The 21,475-nt window shown below is 37.9% G+C and overlaps 2 protein-coding genes and 1 long non-coding RNA gene across 3 annotated transcripts; 1 reads left to right on the top strand and 2 right to left on the bottom strand.

The window, feature by feature from the left end:
* Positions 1–14: 14 nt before the first annotated feature.
* LOC137191122 (uncharacterized) lies at positions 15–5,601 on the bottom strand. The gene is made up of 7 exons (XR_010930358.1): positions 3,666–5,601; positions 3,223–3,522; positions 2,834–3,112; positions 2,532–2,756; positions 2,332–2,448; positions 2,125–2,165; positions 15–2,038 (listed from the first exon to the last, which is right to left on the bottom strand). It is a non-coding gene; the product is annotated as an uncharacterized lncRNA (long non-coding RNA).
* A 126-nt stretch (positions 5,602–5,727) lies between these two features.
* cyp4t8 (cytochrome P450, family 4, subfamily T, polypeptide 8) lies at positions 5,728–16,136 on the top strand. Its single transcript, XM_067600955.1, has 12 exons — positions 5,728–6,044; positions 6,532–6,676; positions 6,819–6,863; positions 6,956–7,083; positions 7,292–7,416; positions 7,554–7,708; positions 7,878–7,984; positions 10,088–10,278; positions 10,374–10,507; positions 11,144–11,208; positions 11,635–11,717; positions 14,322–16,136. The coding sequence occupies exons 1-12, from the start codon at positions 5,853–5,855 to the stop codon at positions 14,497–14,499; spliced, it is 1,548 nt and encodes a 515-aa protein (XP_067457056.1). The 5' UTR covers positions 5,728–5,852; the 3' UTR covers positions 14,500–16,136.
* On the bottom strand, positions 15,389–20,723 carry ppp1r8b (protein phosphatase 1, regulatory subunit 8b). The gene is made up of 7 exons (XM_067600957.1): positions 20,617–20,723; positions 20,028–20,088; positions 19,541–19,694; positions 18,768–18,985; positions 18,253–18,397; positions 17,901–17,965; positions 15,389–17,599 (listed from the first exon to the last, which is right to left on the bottom strand). Exons 1-7 carry the CDS (start codon positions 20,667–20,669, stop codon positions 17,246–17,248), a joined length of 1,050 nt encoding a protein of 349 aa, XP_067457058.1. The 5' UTR covers positions 20,670–20,723; the 3' UTR covers positions 15,389–17,245.
* Positions 20,724–21,475: the final 752 nt, after the last annotated feature.

Here is a 21,475-nt window from a genome sequence, read left to right as displayed (position 1 = left end):
CTTGTGGATTTAGGTAACTATTACAGTTTCCGGATTGTCACATTTTCCATCAATCGTGTTCTCATCAGGAATCTGATCAAGCATCCTCCGCTCTGTCCACTAACACCACCCTCCAGTATGTTCTTCAATCCTGCTCCTGTTAGCCCTAATCTTTTCACTTCCTCCATCATCTTTCTCCCTGATATATATTATTATTGCAGCTGATGATCACATGTTCCACAGTTTCTGGTAATTGATAGTTGTTCACAAATACCTGTTGGATGCTTCCCTGCAGTATTAAGTGTGCTGTATAGATTGCTGTGTCCCGTTCTTAATCTAGTTATTATTACTTCCTCTTTTCTGTTTCCTCCCCTGTTTCTCACACTACCTGCTCTGTTGCCACACTATTGACATTTTTCTACACAATGCCCTTTCCCTCTGATTTTGAGAGTTTAATATGGATGTCTATGTTTCCTTTTCTAACTGCTTGTTTGGCTCGTTTGTCCACTCTTTCGTTACCCAGATTGCCTATGAGAGCATGAAACCCAAATGAATGTGACCTCATTGCATGTTTTATTAATCTTGAATGTATTGCAATTATTTTGAATAGTAAGTCCTGGCAATTACTGGACACATCCGACATAATACTGCATAGCGCAGAGACCAAATCACTACAGATTAGGACTTTGTTGGTCTGTTTTGTTCAATCTATTAAAAAAACCAATGAAGGCTTTCTCTTCCTCTGGCTTGATTCATAGAGTTTGGCAGTCAGCTTTGAGGCACATTACACAAACAGTAACAGTGAAATAACACCACAGTTTAAAAGAAATATCTCATTCAGAGTAGAGATCCTGCATACAAGAGTTTCCTCAAGTAGCTGGCTAAATGTATAGAAGTACATCACTAAAATGTACTTAACTATTAAAAGTTGTTATTATGTAACTGGATTATCATTAATAATGCATTTACATGTGAGCAATGGTGGAAGAATTCATATTAGGTTATTTTCAAAATAATAATAATAAAAGTATTAATTCCACACTAAAAATAAATGATTCCCATTACAAGTAAAAGTGCTGAATTCAAAATCTTACTTAAGTAAAAATGCATAAATACTCTTCGTACTGTTAAACTGATATTTAAACTTAAACTTGTATATTATTTTCTTTATTTTTGTTGAATACTGATCAACATGCAAGCAAGGTCAAGATGGGGCTGGTTTTAACTACTTCATATACTCTTGCATTGTTAAATCTATAAGAACAATCTTATTTTATAAGCTACTTATATGTTTTGTATGTAAAATCTGAATCTGCAAAATGATTTTAACTCCACTTCATCAAGTAAATGTATTGGTATAAAAGTATAGCCTAATATTTCCTCATAAAATTTAGTGGAGTAGAAGTATATAGTAACATAAAGTGGAAATATTCAAGTAAAGCACCTCAAAAAGTACATAGTTACTTTCCACCACTGTGCATAAGCAGCATTTTAATGTTGTAGTTGGTTTAGGTGCAGCTAATTCTAACTTTTTACACACAGTTGAGTAGTTAAAACTATGTTTGATCTGCAAAATAACTAGTAACCAGCTGTCAAATAAACATAGTGGAGTAAAAGTACAACATTTCCCCCTGAAATGTAGTTCAAATAGAAAATAGGCCAGCATTGCAAAAACTCAAAGTGCAAGAACCCCAAAAATGTCAGAAAAAAAATCAAAAGGATGTTCCCATGCTTGAAAGGGTAAAGAAAAAGTGGCTGCTGCTTGCACACTTATGGGTCACTTCATTAAGAAACTTCCTAATCAAAAACAACCAAATATTTCAAACTTTACCTTCAGATCCACATGGGTGACATCACAAACTTTTTTTTTTTTTTTTTTTTTTACATGAAACACAGGTTATTCTTAGAGTGATCAACTACTTAATCATATGGCAGGACCTTTTCTTTACACATTTATTTCACTATACACACAATCACTGTAAGTCATTTGATTGTTTGCTGTCTTTGCAGGTCTTCTGATGACAATTGATGAATAAACCACTGAAGTCTCCTCTTGCACCTGTAATCACAGGTAACAAATTATATTACCTAAAAGAAACAACACACGTCAGTTCATTGATGCATGGTAGACTGTCTAACACTTACCCTGTTACCCATGCCACAACCAGGAGAAGAAACAGATAAATCTTTAGAGACATAGAAAGAGAAAAAGACTCAGCAGGGACACATGAACTTGCATAGCGTGAGCCTCAAAAATCTACCCCTGCTTCTGACACACTTATAAAGAGCAGAAGACCACTGAACAAGCAATAAACAGGAAGTTTCAGTAAGACAAAGAGCTGCATATCCTACCTGCTTGCAATTTTCGTCTGAGGCAGCAAATTAAAAGTGCCACTAAAATAAGACATGCAATGCCTGCTGATGATCCGTAAATAGCTGGCGTCAGATATTCAGGCTCCGTATGAGTACCTGTAAAACCAAAAACATAAGAACTGATATTCCTTTGATTCAGTTCACAAACTCCTTAAAGAGAGATACAGCAAAACACCCACCTGTTGTTTTGTTTGAAGCGATTGATGGCTCATGGGTGCTGTTAACTGTACTGTATCCATCCAACATTTGCTTTGCATTGCAATTTAAAAACCCGTTTGGATCTACAAGCACAGATATAGTCACTGTGCCTGTCTCCACATTTGATGTGCTGTTTGGTTTGATGTCTTTGAATTCCATGTCACACATTACAACGCAAGAAACAGATGAATCCTCACTGTGCTGGACTGTTATGTCGCAAAAAAACAATTGTAAGTTAAACCGTTTAATATTGACATTAGATATGTGTGTGTTGTTTTCTCACCTGTGATTACACACAAGTTGATAGTAAGTAGCTTTTGTGTGTGTCCATCACATTTACTCGTCCAGCAGGTATATTTCCCAGCTTCTGCTCTTTTGACATTCACCATGTGTATAGTCTTGTTTGAAGTCACAAATTCTGTCTCCAGTCCTTGTAATGAGTTCTTGAGATTGGTTGTGTTGTTTGCTTTAAAAGTCCATTTTTTAACTTCACCTGGACATTCATGCATAAAACTGCTGCCTGCAGTAACGTAGAATGTCTTATAAGTTTCATTAATGATTTCTGAAGAAGAAAAAAAAAGATATTCTTTATTTGAATAGATGATGGGCAGGTTGGTACTTTAATTATTCAGTTTTAAGAGAACTAATCATAACAATAACAATGATTCTGACCTTTCTCCACACTGACGACTGTATACTTGCAGCTGTCATAACGAACTTCACAACAGTACAGGCCTTGATTATCCTCTGTAATAGAATTAATGACCAAGGAACCGTTGTCTGTAACAGTCATTTTGTTCCGCATGCTGTGCTGTTGGAGATGTACTCCTCCCTTTCCTTCAGAAAATATCTGGATTTCTTTACCATTTTCATCTTTCTTGTAAAACCATTTGAATAAGTTTGAATCACCTCTCTTATGTTGACAAGGTATCAAAGCTGAACATCCCAACAAGAACCGAAGGTGATGTGTGTCTGTTAAAACATCAGTTTCTGTTATACACCAATAGTAGCTTGAAAAATGAAAACTATGAATAAGTATTCACAGACAACAGCAACCTTCTCAAAATTGTATTTTAAAATACATAATAATATCAATGATTTAGTCAGTTACTTACTGTTTCCTGAGGTAAAAGCGGCTGAGTTACAAATAATCAGGAGAAAAATAAATCCTTTTTGCATCGTGGTAGTGACAGTTTTATCACTGAAGATATAAAGACAAAACTGAAACTGGTAGACACGTCCCCTCCGTTGATACGCTATATCTGATCATCAGAGCAAAGATCAGAGACTCTGTATCACATCAGAAGGTTTTAGATAAAGTGTAACAACTAAATTTTTGTTACATCGTCGGAAGTGGTCTAACAGCCAATGCAGAGGAAACTTAGCGTGGCTTTCACCCCCGCTCTTTTTCTGATGGTGTGACTTCACTTCACTTATAGCTTTAGTATAGGTGATCGACTGTACTTGCAGCTGTTTGTAAAAAGTCTAAATCTACTCCCTGAAGTTTATAAATCTATGAGATAATAAGTACATTATGTGAGTTAAAAAAAAAGGAATGAATTCCTCATCTGCCAAGCTTAAACTGGAATTTCTAAAAGATAGGTTGATAAGATTGATACAGAGAGTGCCAACGAGCACAATGTGTGGAAAGTTCAACAATGGAAAAATTTATATGACACGAAGAATATGAATCAGACGTGACTCACATTCGACTACTGGAGCTTTGGGCTTTTGTCAACTATAATGTGCAAGTGTGTGATTGTAACTGTAAAAGTCAGTGTTTCAGTGTGTGATGCTGTGAGTTTTTTTTCAGTCTTCAGTTTGTGGAAGTAAACTGTAGCATGTGGCTGAAACTTGTGAAAATACAGGAATGACACATAAACTCTGCAGAAAGTACCAGGGTCTTCTTTTTGTCAGTGCTTAGATGACTAAATATTGTTTACTTTTGTCCCTTCAATTGCTAGTAGGACTAACTGGAAGTAGAAGAAGTGTATAGCCTATTACAGTGAAAAGTGTAACTACAAAACTGGACAAACTAGGGTACATTAAAAGCACAAAATGTAAGATTTGGCCACCTGCTCCGAACAAATATTAACAAATATTTTTAAATGTATTTATTTATTCATTTTTATATTTAAACTGAAATTCTGACCAAATCCTACATAGTGCATCTGTAAACAAATCTATTATAATTATATTTTGTACAATATTGGCCATTGATTTGTTTAAAATATGATTAAACTTTATTGATTCCACACAAGGAAATTAATAGCCTACTCTGTATATGAGCACACATTATTTTCACCTTTCACACAGATTTCATATTATGTAATTATGTTTCTGCTGTTGGGTGTCTCTCCTATTTAGGTGATGCTTTCCAATACATAAATAAATAAATATATATATTCCTGTGAGGGCTGAGCCAAATTTTCAACTCTGTCAGCTCTTAAAATCCCCTAAAATATCTGCTGATGGAATATGATAATACATAAATTGTACTTTTTTAAAATATGCTGTATGTTTCTTATTTATTTTTATTTTATTAGTTAAAAACTGTTAATTACATATATCCTGAAAGGCTAAAATCATTATTATGATTGAATAGCTCTTCATAGTCTGTTGTTAGTAAGGATTTCATACTCCATACTCCACATCTTGGCAACTTGGTCATCATTAAGAAAGATATACTAACTTGCAATAATATGCATACATATCATTCATTACTATATATTTGAGCAGGCTGTATATACTGAACATAGACACCTTTTTTAACCATTCAAAATTTATTTCAGTACTCCTTTGCACTATTTGAATTTTGTTTACAGAAACAGTTTTAGCTGTATATAGATATTATATGTTGTTTTCCACTTGTTGATTCTATATTTATCTATTTTTTCACCCACTTGCTTGTACATAATAGTGATATGTTTATGTTGTGTATCTTTCTGGAGATAATAGTTGTGTGTAAGCACATTGAGAGCCACTAAACCGGATTCAAATTCCTTGTATGCGTAAACATACTTGGCCAAAAAAGCTGATTCTGACTCTGAACCTCCCCAGTCCTACATAGCCGTCCGTTAGACGATCGTTTGGTAAAGTCAAAAATCCGATATTTCCGTCAACACGTGAAGTCATCATTTTGATAGACAGTCCCGGTGCAGATTCTCCACCCATCAGGTTGCCAGCGATGATTATGTCATACCCCACTAACTTATTTGTGCGTTTGTCTCGCGCTTCAGTGCTCATCATCTAGTGCAACACTTCCCGTCGTTTCTCTCCCGCGAGACACAGGCAGCATCGGAATGGTGTTAGCTGAAGAGCTCGTGACATTTCAGTGGGGCTGGCCTCACATGCATCACTTGTTTGCCCTGCTTTGTCTTGTCGCCGTTGTCTACAAATTAAGCATCGCGTTTGGCAAAAGGAGGGATGTGTTTCGACATTTTGAACGTTTTTCAGGACCACCGGGACACTGGCTTTTGGGACATGTTTTGGAGGTAAGCCATGCATGAGTACTCGGTAACGTAGCAACCGCTTTGTGTAACCGTTACATAGTCCGCACAATACTTAATGTTTGTTAAGCTGCAGTCTACAGTATATGGGCGCTTTGTCGTGCAGTTGAAGTAAATTCGTCCAAGTGCAATTTTAAGATACTTTGAGTATATCCATTTATGAAATTGAAGTTATTTTAAACTCCACTACATTCATCTGACAGTTTCACTTAGAAGATTAATAAAACATGCAATAATCGTACGAGACTTAAAATATGGCAAGACTTGTAAATGACTCTTTTTACGTCGTGGTTTTGCTACTTTTTTTTTTTTTTTTTTTAAATCACTGCCCCTCTTGAGAGACTCGCAGTTGGTAAACATCACGATTTAAGCAAACAGCTCCTCCATGCCATTAATCAGTTACAAAGCATGCACGCAGGCTGCAGGGTTGATAGGTTTAGTCAAGTTGACACTGTTGTAATTTCCCTTTCAGTTTAAAGAAGATGGGACCGACTTGGATAAGATAGTAAAATGGGGACAGGAGTACCCTTATGCCTACCCACTGAGGTTTGGTCCATTAGTTTGTTTCCTCAACATTCACCATCCAGATTATGTGAAAACAGTACTGGCATCAACAGGTGTGTTTGAGCAATTGTTTTTATCTTTACTGTTACACTTTAAAATCAGTGTAACACATTCAGTGCTTCATAAAATGTCATTGGGTTTCATTTTTACAAAAGTCAACATAAGGCTATTTTCTATTTGTTTGTTACCTAACAGAGCCAAAAGATGATTTCGCGTATAAGTTTATTGAACCTTGGATTGGTAAGACATATTTTGCCTTTCACCTGCAACATCTGCATGGCTTATTATGATGTTGCTTTTCATGCACAATCACTGTCTGTTTCTGTCTTCAGGGGAAGGTTTACTGGTGTCAAAAGGTCAGAAGTGGTTTCGCCACAGAAGGCTATTGACCCCAGGCTTCCATTATGATGTTTTGAAGCCCTACGTAAAACTGATGTCAGATTCTGCTAAAACTATGTTGGTATGTAAATGACAGTTTATATGTGTTTAAATCACAATTCATAATAGGTAACTACAAAATAAAATGGTGAAGTAGTGATAAAAACATTTAGGCTGATACTTTCCACATGATATATTTGTGTCAGAGTTGGCTGAGCTAATGAGTGTGTTGTGTTGAGTTTTTTCCATCTCCTGCAGAGAGGTCACATCTGCTCTCTTATTGTTGCCAGGACAAATGGGAAAGTTATGCGAACACCAGCAACTCCTTTGAATTGTTTGAACACGTGAGCCTCATGACACTGGACAGCATCTTGAAATGTGCATTCAGCTACAACAGCAACTGTCAAACCGAGAGGTTAGTTTATGCAAACCTTCTTCCCACCATTCACAATTTCATGCTTACTGTATGTTTTCAGTTTCTGCGTCTTCTGTCTTAATTGTGAGTGGAAGAAATGTCATGTTTAATGGTGAAATGTTACATTGTCATTGCAGTGGAACAAATGCATATATCAAAGCAGTGTATGAGCTCAGTGATCTGATTAATCTGAGGTTCAGGACATTTCCATACCACAACGACCTAATTTTCTACCTCAGCCCACATGGCTTCAGATACAGGAAAGCATGCAGGGTGGCTCACAGTCATACAGGTAAAACAATCTGAACAACTGCCAAAATGTCAATAGTGCTTGATTTGATCAATTTGCCTTATAGTGTGCCCATACACTGAGCTTTCACTATAAATGGTTGATATTTTACACATTGCTATATTTCAAGAGTTAGTCTGCAAATACTCATCCATTATCTTGTCTGTTGAAGAGGAAGTCATAAGAAAGAGAAAAGAAGCACTAAAGGCAGAGAAGGAGCTGGACCGCATACAGGCCAAGAGAAACCTGGACTTCCTGGACATACTTCTCTTTGCAAGAGTATGTTATGTGATGTCCACTCCAACCCACTGATTTCACAAAATTACACATTCTGATATTCGGTCAATGTAATGACACTGGTACCAAACTGGTATACAAACCTCTAAGTGAGTAAATTGTACATGTATGAACTATCAAAACAAGAAGTTACAAAAAGCTTTAGAAAAAATAATTTTAAAATGATTAATGAGAATAACTATGTAAAAAACATTTAGAAAAAACAGCCCTAAAGTGGCAGACAGTCCAAAACAAACAGCAAACAAATGTACGGCCAACAAGGTACACAGCATTTTAAGGTCAGGGTAATTTGTTATTGTCTTCTAAAGGGTAAAAGTTTGATGTGCAGTCAGGGTTTAAAACACCACACTAACTGATAGGGACAACCACTCAAAATGTAGAGTAATAGAAAATGACAAACTAGACTAGAGACAATAAAAACAATGAGATAGATAAAGAATTAAGTACAATGATCTGAAAAACCTGAGATCATATTAGAGATTCGGTAGCATAAAGTGCAAATAACATGCAAGTGGCAAAAGCAAGCAGAGAGGGCTGCAAAGTATTATTGTGCATAAGCTATCCGATGCTCAGCATATCAATGACCACTGACACAAAGGCAACATTCAGGTTTTTGTCCTCTTACAAGGTACTCTTGAGCAGCGGCTTGAAGGCAAAAACTCCAGTTCTTAGGAGAGTGTTGGCCTTCTGCAAGTTTCTGCTTGCTGTAAACATTCCTGAGTTGGGCCTAATTCGCCACAACTTTGTATATAAGCTTGGACATGTTAAGGTTTTCATACTGAACAACAAGACAAAAAGATAAAACTGTTTCTGTAAAATGTCTGTTAAACAGGGTAAACATAACAGGACAAATATTAAAAAGCATATACACAGAAAGCAATAAATAAACAGAAAGCCAAACAGTAAGGCCAAAACAAAACAAAAGCAAGACAAAATTGGGATAAAGTTAAGACAAGACAAAAGACACCAAAAACACAGTAGAGAGAGGACAAAAAGACAATGAAAGACAAAAAGACGGTAAAAAGACAACATCACACAAAAGCAAGTCTATAAAAATGGGTTTTAAGAAGTGATTTAAAAGAACTGATTCTGTCACTGATTCTGCGAGTCTTATCTCCTCAGGCAGGTTGTTCCAAAGCTGAGGGGCCCTGATGGCAAAAGCAAAGTCACCTTTAGATTTAAGCCTCCACTTCAGAACAGCCAGAAGGCCCCACCTGAGGATCTAAGGCTGCTCATATGGGGTCAACATATCTGTTATGTAGCTTGGAGCCAGATCCAAATGTGCTTTAAAAGTGATCAGTAAAATCTTAAAGCCAGGATTGTGGTGATGTGATGTTGTCTGTTAAAACCAGTAAGAAGCCAAGCTGCCGCATTCTGAACTAGTTGGAGGTGAGAGAGTGACTTTTGGTTTATGCCAGAAAAGAGTTACAGTAGTCTAGTCTTGAAAAGATAAGTGCATGAATGACTTTTTCTAGGTCACTGTGTTTAAGTATTGTTTTAATTCTGGAGATGGTTTTTAGTTGAAGGAAGCAGGACTGGACAACTTTTTTTTTTTAATCTGTGGTTCAAAGTTTAGATTTTAGTCAATAAGTACTCCCCAAGTTTCTGGCAGCCGGCTTCACAGACAAGGGACCAAATTGTTGTCTTATATCCTCAACTCAATTTATGTCCTCTCCGCGATCCAAACGTGTTTGGTGTTGACTTGTCAGCTGCCGTTTCGTCCAGTGTTGTTATATCCCAGTTTGGGACGTCCACTTCCCTTGTCACTGCTAACTCCACCCTCTGAGGGAATAGACAGACATGTGTTACCTCCATGACTTCCAATACTCAACACCTGCCAGACTGCTGTATCTTTATTGTATATTTTACTGGCTTTTATTATGGTTTAATAGATAGATAGATAGATTAATACTTTATTTATACCAAAGGGAAATTTTAAAAAAGTGCCTCACAAAAAAGTTAAATATATAACAAATATAGTTGAATGAATATATTCTATTAGTTGTAATAGTTGTCACAGTAGTAACAAATAATACATTTATTTGTCATTTATTTTTCTATTTTTGTCTTTTATCTTAACATCAGGATGAGAAGCAGCAGGGTCTTTCAGATGACGATATACGAGCAGAAGTGGACACATTCATGTTTGAGGGCCATGACACCACAGCCAGTGGCATCTCCTTCATCCTCTACTGTCTAGCCTGCCACCCAGAACACCAGAAGATATGCAGGGAGGAGATCATTCAAGCCCTGGATGGCAAGGACACTATGGAATGGTTGGCTTACACATTGATAACGTTGCCATATGCAAGTCAGCAGCTGGTTTGTGTGACTTTAAGGCCCTCCACTTTACTGTGTCTGTCTTTTTCAGGGAGGATCTCAGTCAAATTCCATACACCACAATGTGCATAAAAGAATCCCTCCGTCTTTACCCTCCTGTGCCAGGAATGTCCAGAAAAACAACCAAACCCATGACCTTTTTTGATGGAAGGTCTTTGCCGGAAGGTCAGTGGTGTAGTTCTGTCTAATTATAAAAGGAATAAGTGACGATGTCACTGTTAATGTTTTTGGAAAGTTAAGATAGATAGAGAAGAGAGGACAGTGTTGCATACATAAGAACTTTTACCCTACTAGGAAAAAATATTAACCTCTATCTTCTATTGGTTTTGTTTTTCCATAATGGACCTATGGCCTTTGCACAACTTGCAGCACACATTAAACCTTTAACATGCAATTTTCTCCCCTTTGTTTCCACTCAAGTAGCTTTACGCTTGTTAAAATAATCTTATTCCACACTGTCGGTATCATGCTTTATATGTCAAATGGAAACATCAAACGGAAACATTCTTGATGTGCACCGACAAAACTTATCTCTGTTTGAATTTAATTAACTTATGTGGGTTTGAACTAAATTTGGCTGCACAGCATGAGTTTGTAATGACTGATCCACCAGTGTACAGATGCTTGTTAAGGGATAGCCAGAGCTTTATCATACAGTATGAGTGATAATGAGAGTCACCACGTAATATACAGTATAGTAGTTAAGTCTATTTGCACTCATTCCCTTTTTATGTATACCAAACAGAGTCTACAGTACCAGCACAAGCCTACATCAAAATCTTATTTTCTTTTTTTCCCTAGGTTGTTTTGTCGGAACAAGTGTGTATGGGATTCACAGGAATGCAGCTGTCTGGGAAAACCCTGATGTAAGTGAAGGTTTATTAGCTGGTGGTAGAGTGGAGCGTGTCACTACAGGGTGCTGATTTCATTCTGAGTAAATGAGTGTACACTCACTACATGGTGGACATAACAACACAATATTACAATTGATAACAAACCAGAGTTCTGCATCAATATGAAATGTGTCAAATAATGGAAGTGACATTGTTGACGATTAATTATGTCTCTTATAAGACTGGGCACCATTGGTGTATATATATATATATATATATATATATATATATATTTACATATATATAACGTGTGTGTGTGCTTGAATGAGCATGGACTTACTCAATTCTCCTTGGACAAATGAAGTATATAGAAACTGTCTGATTGTCTAGGTGCTTTACAACACAGAAACCTGCAGGATAATAACAACACACTGTTTTTTCCATCTTGTGTCACCATAGGTCTTTGACCCACTTCGTTTCCTACCAGAGAATTCTTCCAGAAGGTCACCACATGCGTTTGTGCCGTTCTCTGCTGGGCCAAGGTATGTCCACACCTGATACCGTGTGACTGTCACTCGGAACAAAGCAGGGGTGTTCTCAGTTTACAGTTACTCACTATTACTACTTATTAATCTAACAAAAGTCTACACTTTGTGGACATGTAAGCTAGCACCAGCCCATTTTTACCAACACAATAAAAAAAAAGAAAAGATAGGGTGAACTCAGTGTAACCCATGATCAATCCACTTATTAATATACATTATATGAGTCTTTACAGTGAATACTTTTGAGTTTTGGTTTGTTTGTTTTTTTTGTTTGTTTGTTTGTTTTTCTAATATTCAACCTACATCAGATCCAGACCTAATATTGGATTTAGGATTTTAGTAAGCAAGTTTTAGTCAGTTCAAAATGGTGATTGTGTCTTGAATCAGCTTGTTAATATGTTCAGTCTTGTAGTTGACAGTCATTCATGCTACTGTGCAAACACATTAAGACTAAGATGGATTTGTGTAATAAAATTACCCCTAATAATTTTCTATAAAGTTGAATAGTAAAAAAAACAGAGTGTATTGCGGTTTATGGACAACATATAAGAAACACCATACAATACTACAGCTGTGCAGGAAATATTTGGTGAAGCTTATTGCTTGTTCACCAGTTGCTCATGTGACAAAGAAAAAGTCTTTAAAAACTAAGCTTTGAGCTTCTTTTTTCACACGTTTCATTAGGGCCCGAGCACTGACAGTGCGAAGGCCCTATTGTAACTCAAGAAATTTTTCTCCTAACGTGCCTAAACGTGCACGAACAGTTGTTCAACTTTGCACATACATCAAAAGTGGCGAAAAATTCAATATTTTATGGGTCTCGCAAAATGGCTCGACAGCGCCCTCTAGAAAATTTGGAAAATTGAGCCCCTCAATACGGATTGTCGTAGAAGAACAAAATTCGGTATGCTTATGTATCATGACCAGACGCACCAAAAAGTCTCTTGGACACATACCCTAAGTCCAACACGAAGTCAGCCATTTTGGATCAAAGTTGCAATTTTGACGCCGATTTGGTCATTTCCAGCCCGCATACTTTAACAAACTCCTCCTAGAGATTTGACCTCAGCAACTTCAAAATCAGTCAGTATCATCTACAGGCCTTGGAGATGAAAAGTTATCAAAACGGTGAGTTTTCGACATTGCGAAGGGGGCGTGGCCGGGGGGTGAATTTCGATCCCTCGCCATGAAAATTGAAACAGCCATAACTCCGGCATACATGATCCTAAGAGATCCAAACCTTTTTTGCTTGAAAAGAGTCCCGCCCTGAACACATCCATGTGTCAATACTGGATCTGAATCATAGCGCCACCTATTGGCAACAGGAAGTATAATGTTTTACGCTTTGACGCCCTGTGGGTAGCATAGTGATTGGATCTACCTCAAATTTACTCAGAATAGTCTCAAGACCTTTGAGTTTGTATATTGACTTTTTGTTGAAAGGTGTTGCCATGATGACGTGGCGAATTTCGATGTCTCGCCATGAAATTTCAAAGCCCTATAACTTGACTCCACATGGTCTGATCTTTTCCAAATCTCATATGCTTGTCAAGAGTCCCGGCCTGAAGACACGTTCATATTTAGTGACAGTCATAGCGCCACCTTCTGGCAACAGGAAATATCATGCCTCATTCTTTGTTGTATTACTCCTAGGAAATTTGGCCGATGAACCTGAAATTGACTCAGCTAAGATGTAAGGCCTTGGTGATGCTACATTTAGCAAGTCATGACCCATAACCAAACACCGTTGCCATGGCGACACATCCTTCGCCATGAAATACGATGCTGTTTTTTAGGGGCAAGGGATGGGTCTACAGTCACGAAACTTGGCACACATGGCTGGAGTGACAACAGTTAAAATCCTGGATAGGTCATTTGCATAGGCGTGGCAATATGTCTCAACAGCACCCCCTTGAAAATTTCAAAATTGTAGCCCCACCTTCCAGATTAACGTAGAAAAATGAAATTCACGAGGCTTATTTATCATGTCAAGACGCACAAAAAAGTCTCTTGGAGCCATATTGTAAGTCCTACAGGAAGTCGGCCATCTTGAAAAAAGTGGTCATTTTTCACGTTTTTTTGGCCATTTCGCATACATGTCTACATACCAATATTCAGACAGTGATGCAAACTGGCTCCATAGCGCCCCCTACGACATTTCAATGCAGCAGCCCCAGCAGCAGGCAGAATAGTGGATTGAGGGAGTGACGTTAATCTCCTCTTGCACTGTCTGAAAACAGCCCAGGTCTGGGGACATCTACATGCCCGTGACAGAAGCCCTTCACCAGCGCCGCGCCCCGACGTACACAAGCTTGCAGCTTTAATTTGTTTCTATTATTTTCTATTTTATTTTGTTCACCTCCTCTTCATGCAAAAAAGGATGTGTGCAAGTGCAATTCTGATCATGTTGTTACTGACAGTTGGTGTCTTTGATCTCAAAACAACCCTTATTTTTTTGCCTCCGAGTGAAAATGACGAACATCTATGGTCCATCCGCTGCATGTCTCACTCTAATGACATGTTACTGTCCTCTTATGTTATTGCTCAAAAGCATTTCATTTATCATCATATCGGTATTATGTTTTATGTTTTCCTCTTCAGGAACTGCATTGGTCAGAACTTTGCCATGAATGAGATGAAAGCGGTGATAGCCCTGACACTGAAGAGATATCAGCTGATAGAGGACCCCACAAGGAAACCCAAGATAATTCCTAAACTGGTGCTTCGCTCACTCAATGGCATCTACATCAAGATCATACCTGTAGACCCTCAAATGTAAAGGGAAGTACTGGAAGCCTTATAATTTAGTAAGTCTGTGCACTGACATAGAGTCTAACAGATGATGATGAAGTGCAATATTTTAGTAATGTGAATGTAGTAAAGTAAGTTTTTGTGGGAAATTATTTGCTGAAAAAAGAAGCCATTTTATTTTAACACAACAATGTTTTTATCATACACTTTCTTTGTGAAATAGGAATACGACCTGTATTGTGGATGGATATTTACACCAAATTAGTTTATAATGAATATGAAAAGTTTGAAAAATAACATTTTCCTTTCTTTGTTTGTAAATGCATTATCTAAGATAATATATTTCGTACAGAACATGTACACAAATATACATGAAAATAAAGGATTAGTTGTGATGATGAAAGTCTTCAAATCTTCACCTTCGTCTCTGCTAGCTTTGCATACTAAGTCTTGCAGTACAAACGTGTCTTCATACTTCTTGTTCTTGTGGCTCTCACCTCTAGTAGTGGTTAATAGCTGAGCCACAACAAAAGGTATAGCTGAGCACATTTGACATTTAGCTTGCATTTTTTGTTAATTCATTTCTGTCAACAGTAGCCAAACATTAACAGTGTAATGCCGCTGTAATGATTGACGTCTGCTCCGTCAAAGTGATTCATCTGTGCCACATGAACTCATTTGAACCAGGTCTAAAGTCCTCGAAATGTTAATGTTTAACCCTAGAATAAAGTCTTAGGTAGTACGTAATACAATATGCTCTCAATAACATATTCGGCCTATGCTGCAATACTGTCTGCAAATAAGCCATCAAAGTGCTTTCACCGAGATTACTTTTCATTAGGTATAAATTTGGAATACAGGAAGTTCATATCAAAACCAAAGTGCAACATTTAATCACAGCTGAAAACACAGTAGAGTTATGAGTCAAAAGTAATTCATTTTTTATTTACAGTCATATGATTACAAAATCCACATGCCCACAAGGACAAAAAGTCACCAGCACAGTTTGTAAAAATGAAACACCTCGTCTTGTGATATCTGAACTTTTGCTAATTTAAAGATCCCATGAAATGACAACTTCCTGAAAAACAGGGAATCTTCAATGGTGGCCTTATGCTGTATCAGAGGATAAAAAAAAAGTTCAAACAATGAGGTCATCCTGCTTTTTTACCATAACTACTAGTCCATTGGTTTACACTAAGATAGATGCATTACCACAACCTGTTACAAAAGGAAATACAGAGGAGTGTGGTGGCCTTGTGCTTAAGATGCATACCATATGCTGTGACCGCAACGTCCGGTTCTCTTTGTTGCATGTCATTTGCTATCTGTCTTCTTTCATTTCCTCTATTGTCCTTTAAATAAAAGGCAAAAATGCCCTAAAATACTTTAAAAAAGGGAAATACAGAACATCACATTATGAAAGTAATGACACCATTTCATGGGACCTTTAAACTAGGAATACACTGTAAAGTTCCACCAGTTTATTACGTTTTACACGGCTAACTATGTTTTTCCTTCTACTGTGCACAAAGACACAGTTCCTATGTCAAGTCAGTTCAGGGCAAAAAAAATATTAACAATGTAATATATAAGCTGCACTGTACTCTGTTGCATGTGAAAGATGTTAACATGCTACATAACCATTAAAACATCCTAAATCCATACCTGTTTCTGTTTTAACTAACATTTTATTTTGCAGGAAAACTGGTATATTACTGAACTAGAATCCATTCCACTATATTCTGTTACTACGTGACAGCAGTCCAATCAATTGCCAAACATAGAAAACTGTAAAATCCTTGTATTTACAGTATACTGGTGCTGGGAAAATGGGCAACAAACCATCCATTATACTGGAAAAAGTCAAGGGACAAATGTGATCAACATAATGTTTGGACAGGGCAAATGGCTTTTATCCGCAAAAGAATGTAATGATATATAATAACTTGAAGCTTGCAGCAACACTTTCACGGGATGTTATATGCAGATTTTGGACATGTTTGGGGTTAAGGTTAGTTCAACAGGCCGTCAACAGTGGTACCTGCAAGTCCCCAGCCCTCAGTGAAATCTCTCTGACCTTTGTGCACAAGTCGCCATCTAGTGGCTAATGGGACAAATGCAAGACACTTCAGTTGATGGAATATATATAAAGAAAATGTTTGGGTGAGTAAAACAAAAACTTGATCACATTATCTCAAATAGGTTTTCCAAGTGTTAAAAAAACAGCCCTGTGTTTTGATAGAAACTTAATCAAGACATGACTTCATGTCTGGATTCTCTGACTTTTCGGACTTCTCACAGTAAAATATCTTATATAAAAGTACTTTTTGCCATTTGTTTAATAGCATTATCAAAATATTTAAGCAGTGAAAAAATGTTGAAACATGTTTAGTAGAAAAAAAAAATACAACTTTACATCCAACACATCAAAAACTCAATGACCCATATCCATGTAGCCAGTCACTCACAGACAAGCATAACTCACTGCCACTCTGAGGCTTAAATGTACTGACAAGTTTTGTGAATTTGTTAATTTTGCTTGCAATAAAAATGATTTAACTGGTTTCTGGCTGACTTATCAACTGCTGATTCAGTAATATAGATGATACCTTGTGACAGACTACAGGGAAATTGTGTGGTGCCTTTTTTGTGATGACAGTAAGTAACACAACCAAAACCAACCAAAAATAGTGAATAACACCACCTCCTCCAGGTCACAGTCCCTGATGTATCTGCTGGTAACCTGAAAGTCAGCAGTTTTGAGAAACAGGTTAGATGAGTAGTGAAGGGGTGGGTTTCTTGCCTGGCCAAGCCTCTTTGGCATACTTCTTTTTGCGTGGCTCGTTGTGGGTCTCTGGTAGGTAAGGGGCTGTGACAGGGGTGGGGTTGAGGGTGACAGGGGGCTGGGGAGCCTCTGGGGCCAGGTCCACTTCTGGTGCTGGGTTGGGGAAGGGCAGAGGAAGCCCTCCCTGCATAGCAGCACCTCCTGGAGCTCCTGTTGGCTGGTTCTCATGACTAGTGGGAGGCAAGTCCCCATAAAGACCACTGCTTAAGCTGTAGCCATGGATGCGTTTTGAAGTCAAGTCATCAAGACCCAGAGTGTTTTGGCCCTCTGATCTCCGTTTCTGCAGCACGGGTTAACAGAGTATTAACTTTGCAAGTCATACATTTAGCCCCTAACGTTACACATTTACTTTAATGACACATTTTACAATTGTGTGTTACACAATACTAGACAAGTAAGTTCACTAGTTATTTTTGGTTTCAGCAGATTACAGTCATTATGGGAATACTGGTAATATCTTAAGCATAGCACTGTTTAGGTTCTGAGTAACCAAACAACTCAACACACAGTTATACTTTGAAGCCTGTTAACTGAAATGTATTAACTGAATCAGACATTTTTATGACAAAACCAACACTTACCTTGATGGGGATGACAGCAGTCTGCACCATATTTCTAAAACGTCCTACCGAGGGGTCTATATCCTCTGTAAGTATGTAAAATACAAGTGTTACAATTCATTAAGTACATTTCAGGCTCGTCCCATGAAATGTAGAAATGCACATATCTGATTGGTGACATATCTTGATAAATACAGTATATATTTTCTTCATGACAGGAGACCTTTGTCTGCAAAACCCTTCCAATGAAATTAATTAATATGTCTACAAAGTCTTAAACATAACCATCTACCATTACTTTAGTTTGGCATTGTTTTTCACCAGACTACAATCGTATGTGTTTCGTCAATGCAACTTTCACTTTGATTTGTACCTGGGTTAATGATGCAATCCTCCTCATTGAAGGTAACTCTGGAGTTCCTCCGTTTCCTCTTAGGCCTCTGGATTTCCAGGTTGCCCTCCTCAATGGTCAGGAGGGAGATGCGCTTGTTGTGAGCTGTGTTGAACTCTGTCAGGTTCTAGAAAAACACAGACATCAAAAGAAAAACATATGTAATGCGGTATAATCAATATCAGGATATCACAACTTTATTGCATGATACTACACCAGACAGAGCAGGATAATTACAAGTAGTATCACAAACCTATGTGAAAAGCAAATATCACTAGTTGTTAATAATTAGACAATAGGTATAAATAGAACGTATAATCATAAATCTGTGCAGTGCTTATGTTAATATGTTCCTGAAATTTTGGACATTTACATTGTTACTACTTCTATAATCTACAATCTGTAAGGATGGGCCTGGCCTGCCACTTAGAACACCAGAAAACATTCATCTTTATGAACATTGTTACTGTTACTACCAAGAAACTATGTCAATGTACCTCCAGCTCTGTCTCTTCCTCTGGAAGCCCGAGCAGTCCTTTCAGCTCCTCATCTTCTCCTGTCTTGCTGTCTCCTGTGCCGGCGGTGCCTTGTGTTTGGGGTTTCTCTCTGATGGTGTAGGTCCGTGTTGAAGCCCCAAAAGATATTGTCGAGTCTATGGGCACCTGCTGAGGCTTGTGTGGTTCCAGACGGATGTGTCCAAGGAAAGTACCGTGTGCTAAAATGGTGACAATCAAATGACCAAAGGTACATATGTTGGGACAGTTCATTCGGTTTTCAGATGATTCATGTTTTATGGAATTGAGTATGATGCAGTCCTGGTGGCAATGCGTGTGTCGCTGTCACACTAAGTCTGTAAGATGGTGTAATAATAAACTGGGTCACAAAATCCGTGTCAGCACACAATGAGGTCAAATTTGTTTTTGTTTAGCAAATAAGTAATTCTCCTCTAACAGAGTGACTTTTTGTGGTGATGACATCTGAGTGCCTTCATCTTCACCATCCCTAAATGACTGTCCTCACTGACGGATGTGGTCTTCCCTACTATGAATCAATAATGCAAACAAGTAAACTTTGACAGCCTCAAATTAACAAAAACTTAAACTTAATGTGGTTTCCACTGATGACTAAAAGACAGACAGCAAAGTCAAAGCTTTTAAGTTAAAACCTACTAGTAGTGCTCACAATTGACATACTTATGTACAACCTTTACAGACACTGGTTCTGAATATAAAATTACTTAAATACAATTGTGATTCTGAGGATGTCTTACTGCTGTTGAGGTCTATGAGAAAGACCCTTTTCAGGTGTTTGTGGTAAACCAGGGCAGCATGGACACGTGAACATGACTGATGATCAATGGTGAAGTCACACCAATCTGGGTTCCTCCCAAACAGGTAGTACTTCTTTTCATCTATGATCAGTTTCTACAGGGAGAGACAGTTTCAGTGTGTTATCGTCATTAAAAGACTTGTGAAAAAGATGTGTAAACAGTCTGCAATATCTCTGTGCCTCTGAGCCATAACTCAACAGTGTTGCTTCCCACTGAAAAGCTTAAATCTCAGGGCTGATGCTGCTCTCGCACCGGTGGAAGCCATGCAGCCATAGAAAGCCCCAGTGTGCAACACATCTGGGACAAAGTGGACTGTCAGGCTCGTATCTGGTGCGATTCAACCATCTTAATTCACACGATATTTTGTGCTTTTGCACAGATGCATGCTTTAACACATGCTTAAGGAGACCGCCAAGCTTGCAGTTACCTCTATCAGTTTGTCTCCCTTCATCACATCTAGATGCAGCCCTGCGGGTGGTTTGCCTGCCCTGAAAAGCAAACACTTTGTTAACGATACACACAACAAAACAGTATGGATTCCGAGCATACATGTGAAGGTGATCAATACAGGCAATACATGATTATCCTGGTTTTATTTGTCTTCTCATGGTTAACGGTTTATTTATTAAAACGGGTGGCTCAACCTCCTGAAAACGTTTCCAGCAGTCGCCACATACTGCAAGAGCAAGATTGCTACCAAGAAAAACGCAAAGAAATATGAAATTGTCTTATTTATATCCCCGAAACTCTGTTGTTGTTAACTAACATCCCTAAAATTAAACTGCAAAGCGTCCTTCTGCTCAAACGACGCAACGATATTTCTAAATGAATGCCAACGTTAACGGGTTAGCCTGCTAGCTTGCTTAGATGCTAACGTTAGCTACAGTAACTGAAGCTACAAGATTCTCTCCGATTAGCGGTAAATTACATAAATGAGTGAACCTTGTTTTGTTCATCTGCATCTCATACTGCATCACAAACAAGCCTTATCAACTTTCGCATGTGCATTTTCTCACCATGTTGGACAATCAAAAGGAGGAGGACTCTCTTTGCTTGTTTTAGTCGCCATCTTGCCCGAGCTTTTCAAGGCCGAGGTGCATGTTGGGTAAAAGCCAGGTTGGGTTCTTGGGAGTTGGAGTTTTGCAATCCTGCAAATCACATCACATCAAATTTAGACTTAATTAGACATTTGATGATTATATATTATTATTTTGGTCTTAAAGGACGGCTTCACAATTTTTCTAGTCTGTCATAAAACAATAGTCAGGTGCCCAAATGAACACTGACATATGTTTTCTTGCCATAATCATTCTTCCTGTTCCTACTGGCCATCAGAAGATCCCTTCATAATGCTCTTACAATGTAAGTGATGGGGGGCAAAATCCACAAGCCTCCTTCTGTAGCTTTCAAAGCATTCAAATTAATCAAATCAAGTAGATATCTTACAGTCTTTTAAGTCCCTCTTTTTGTTACTATACTTCCACTGCAGCTCAACAGAGAAACACACAAAGGGAATTTGATGCTAAAAAAGACTGTAAATGTGGCAGATATCCACTTGATATGACTAACTCAGACAGCTGAGGTCTCATATAAGCCTCATAAATGCATTTTTGCACAAAATTATTGTGTGGACACACCTTCCCATTCACTTGAATGAGAAAATGTGTCCAAACTTTTGACTGATACTGTATATTGAAAGTGCTTTTGAAGGGGATCTTTTAATAGCCAGTATGACCAGGAAGAATAATTACAATGAACAAAACCTCTTTCAGTGTTCCTTTGGCCACCTAACTGTTGTAAGACAGACCTGAAAAACTGTGAACCTATCCTTTAATAAGGTGTTGGGACACCTCAACCTGCCAGAACAACTTCAGA

Source organism: Thunnus thynnus, chromosome 10 (assembly GCF_963924715.1).
Source record: "Thunnus thynnus chromosome 10, fThuThy2.1, whole genome shotgun sequence".
NCBI lineage: Eukaryota > Metazoa > Chordata > Actinopteri > Scombriformes > Scombridae > Thunnus > Thunnus thynnus.
This window is presented reverse-complemented; position numbering and strand designations above follow the sequence as displayed.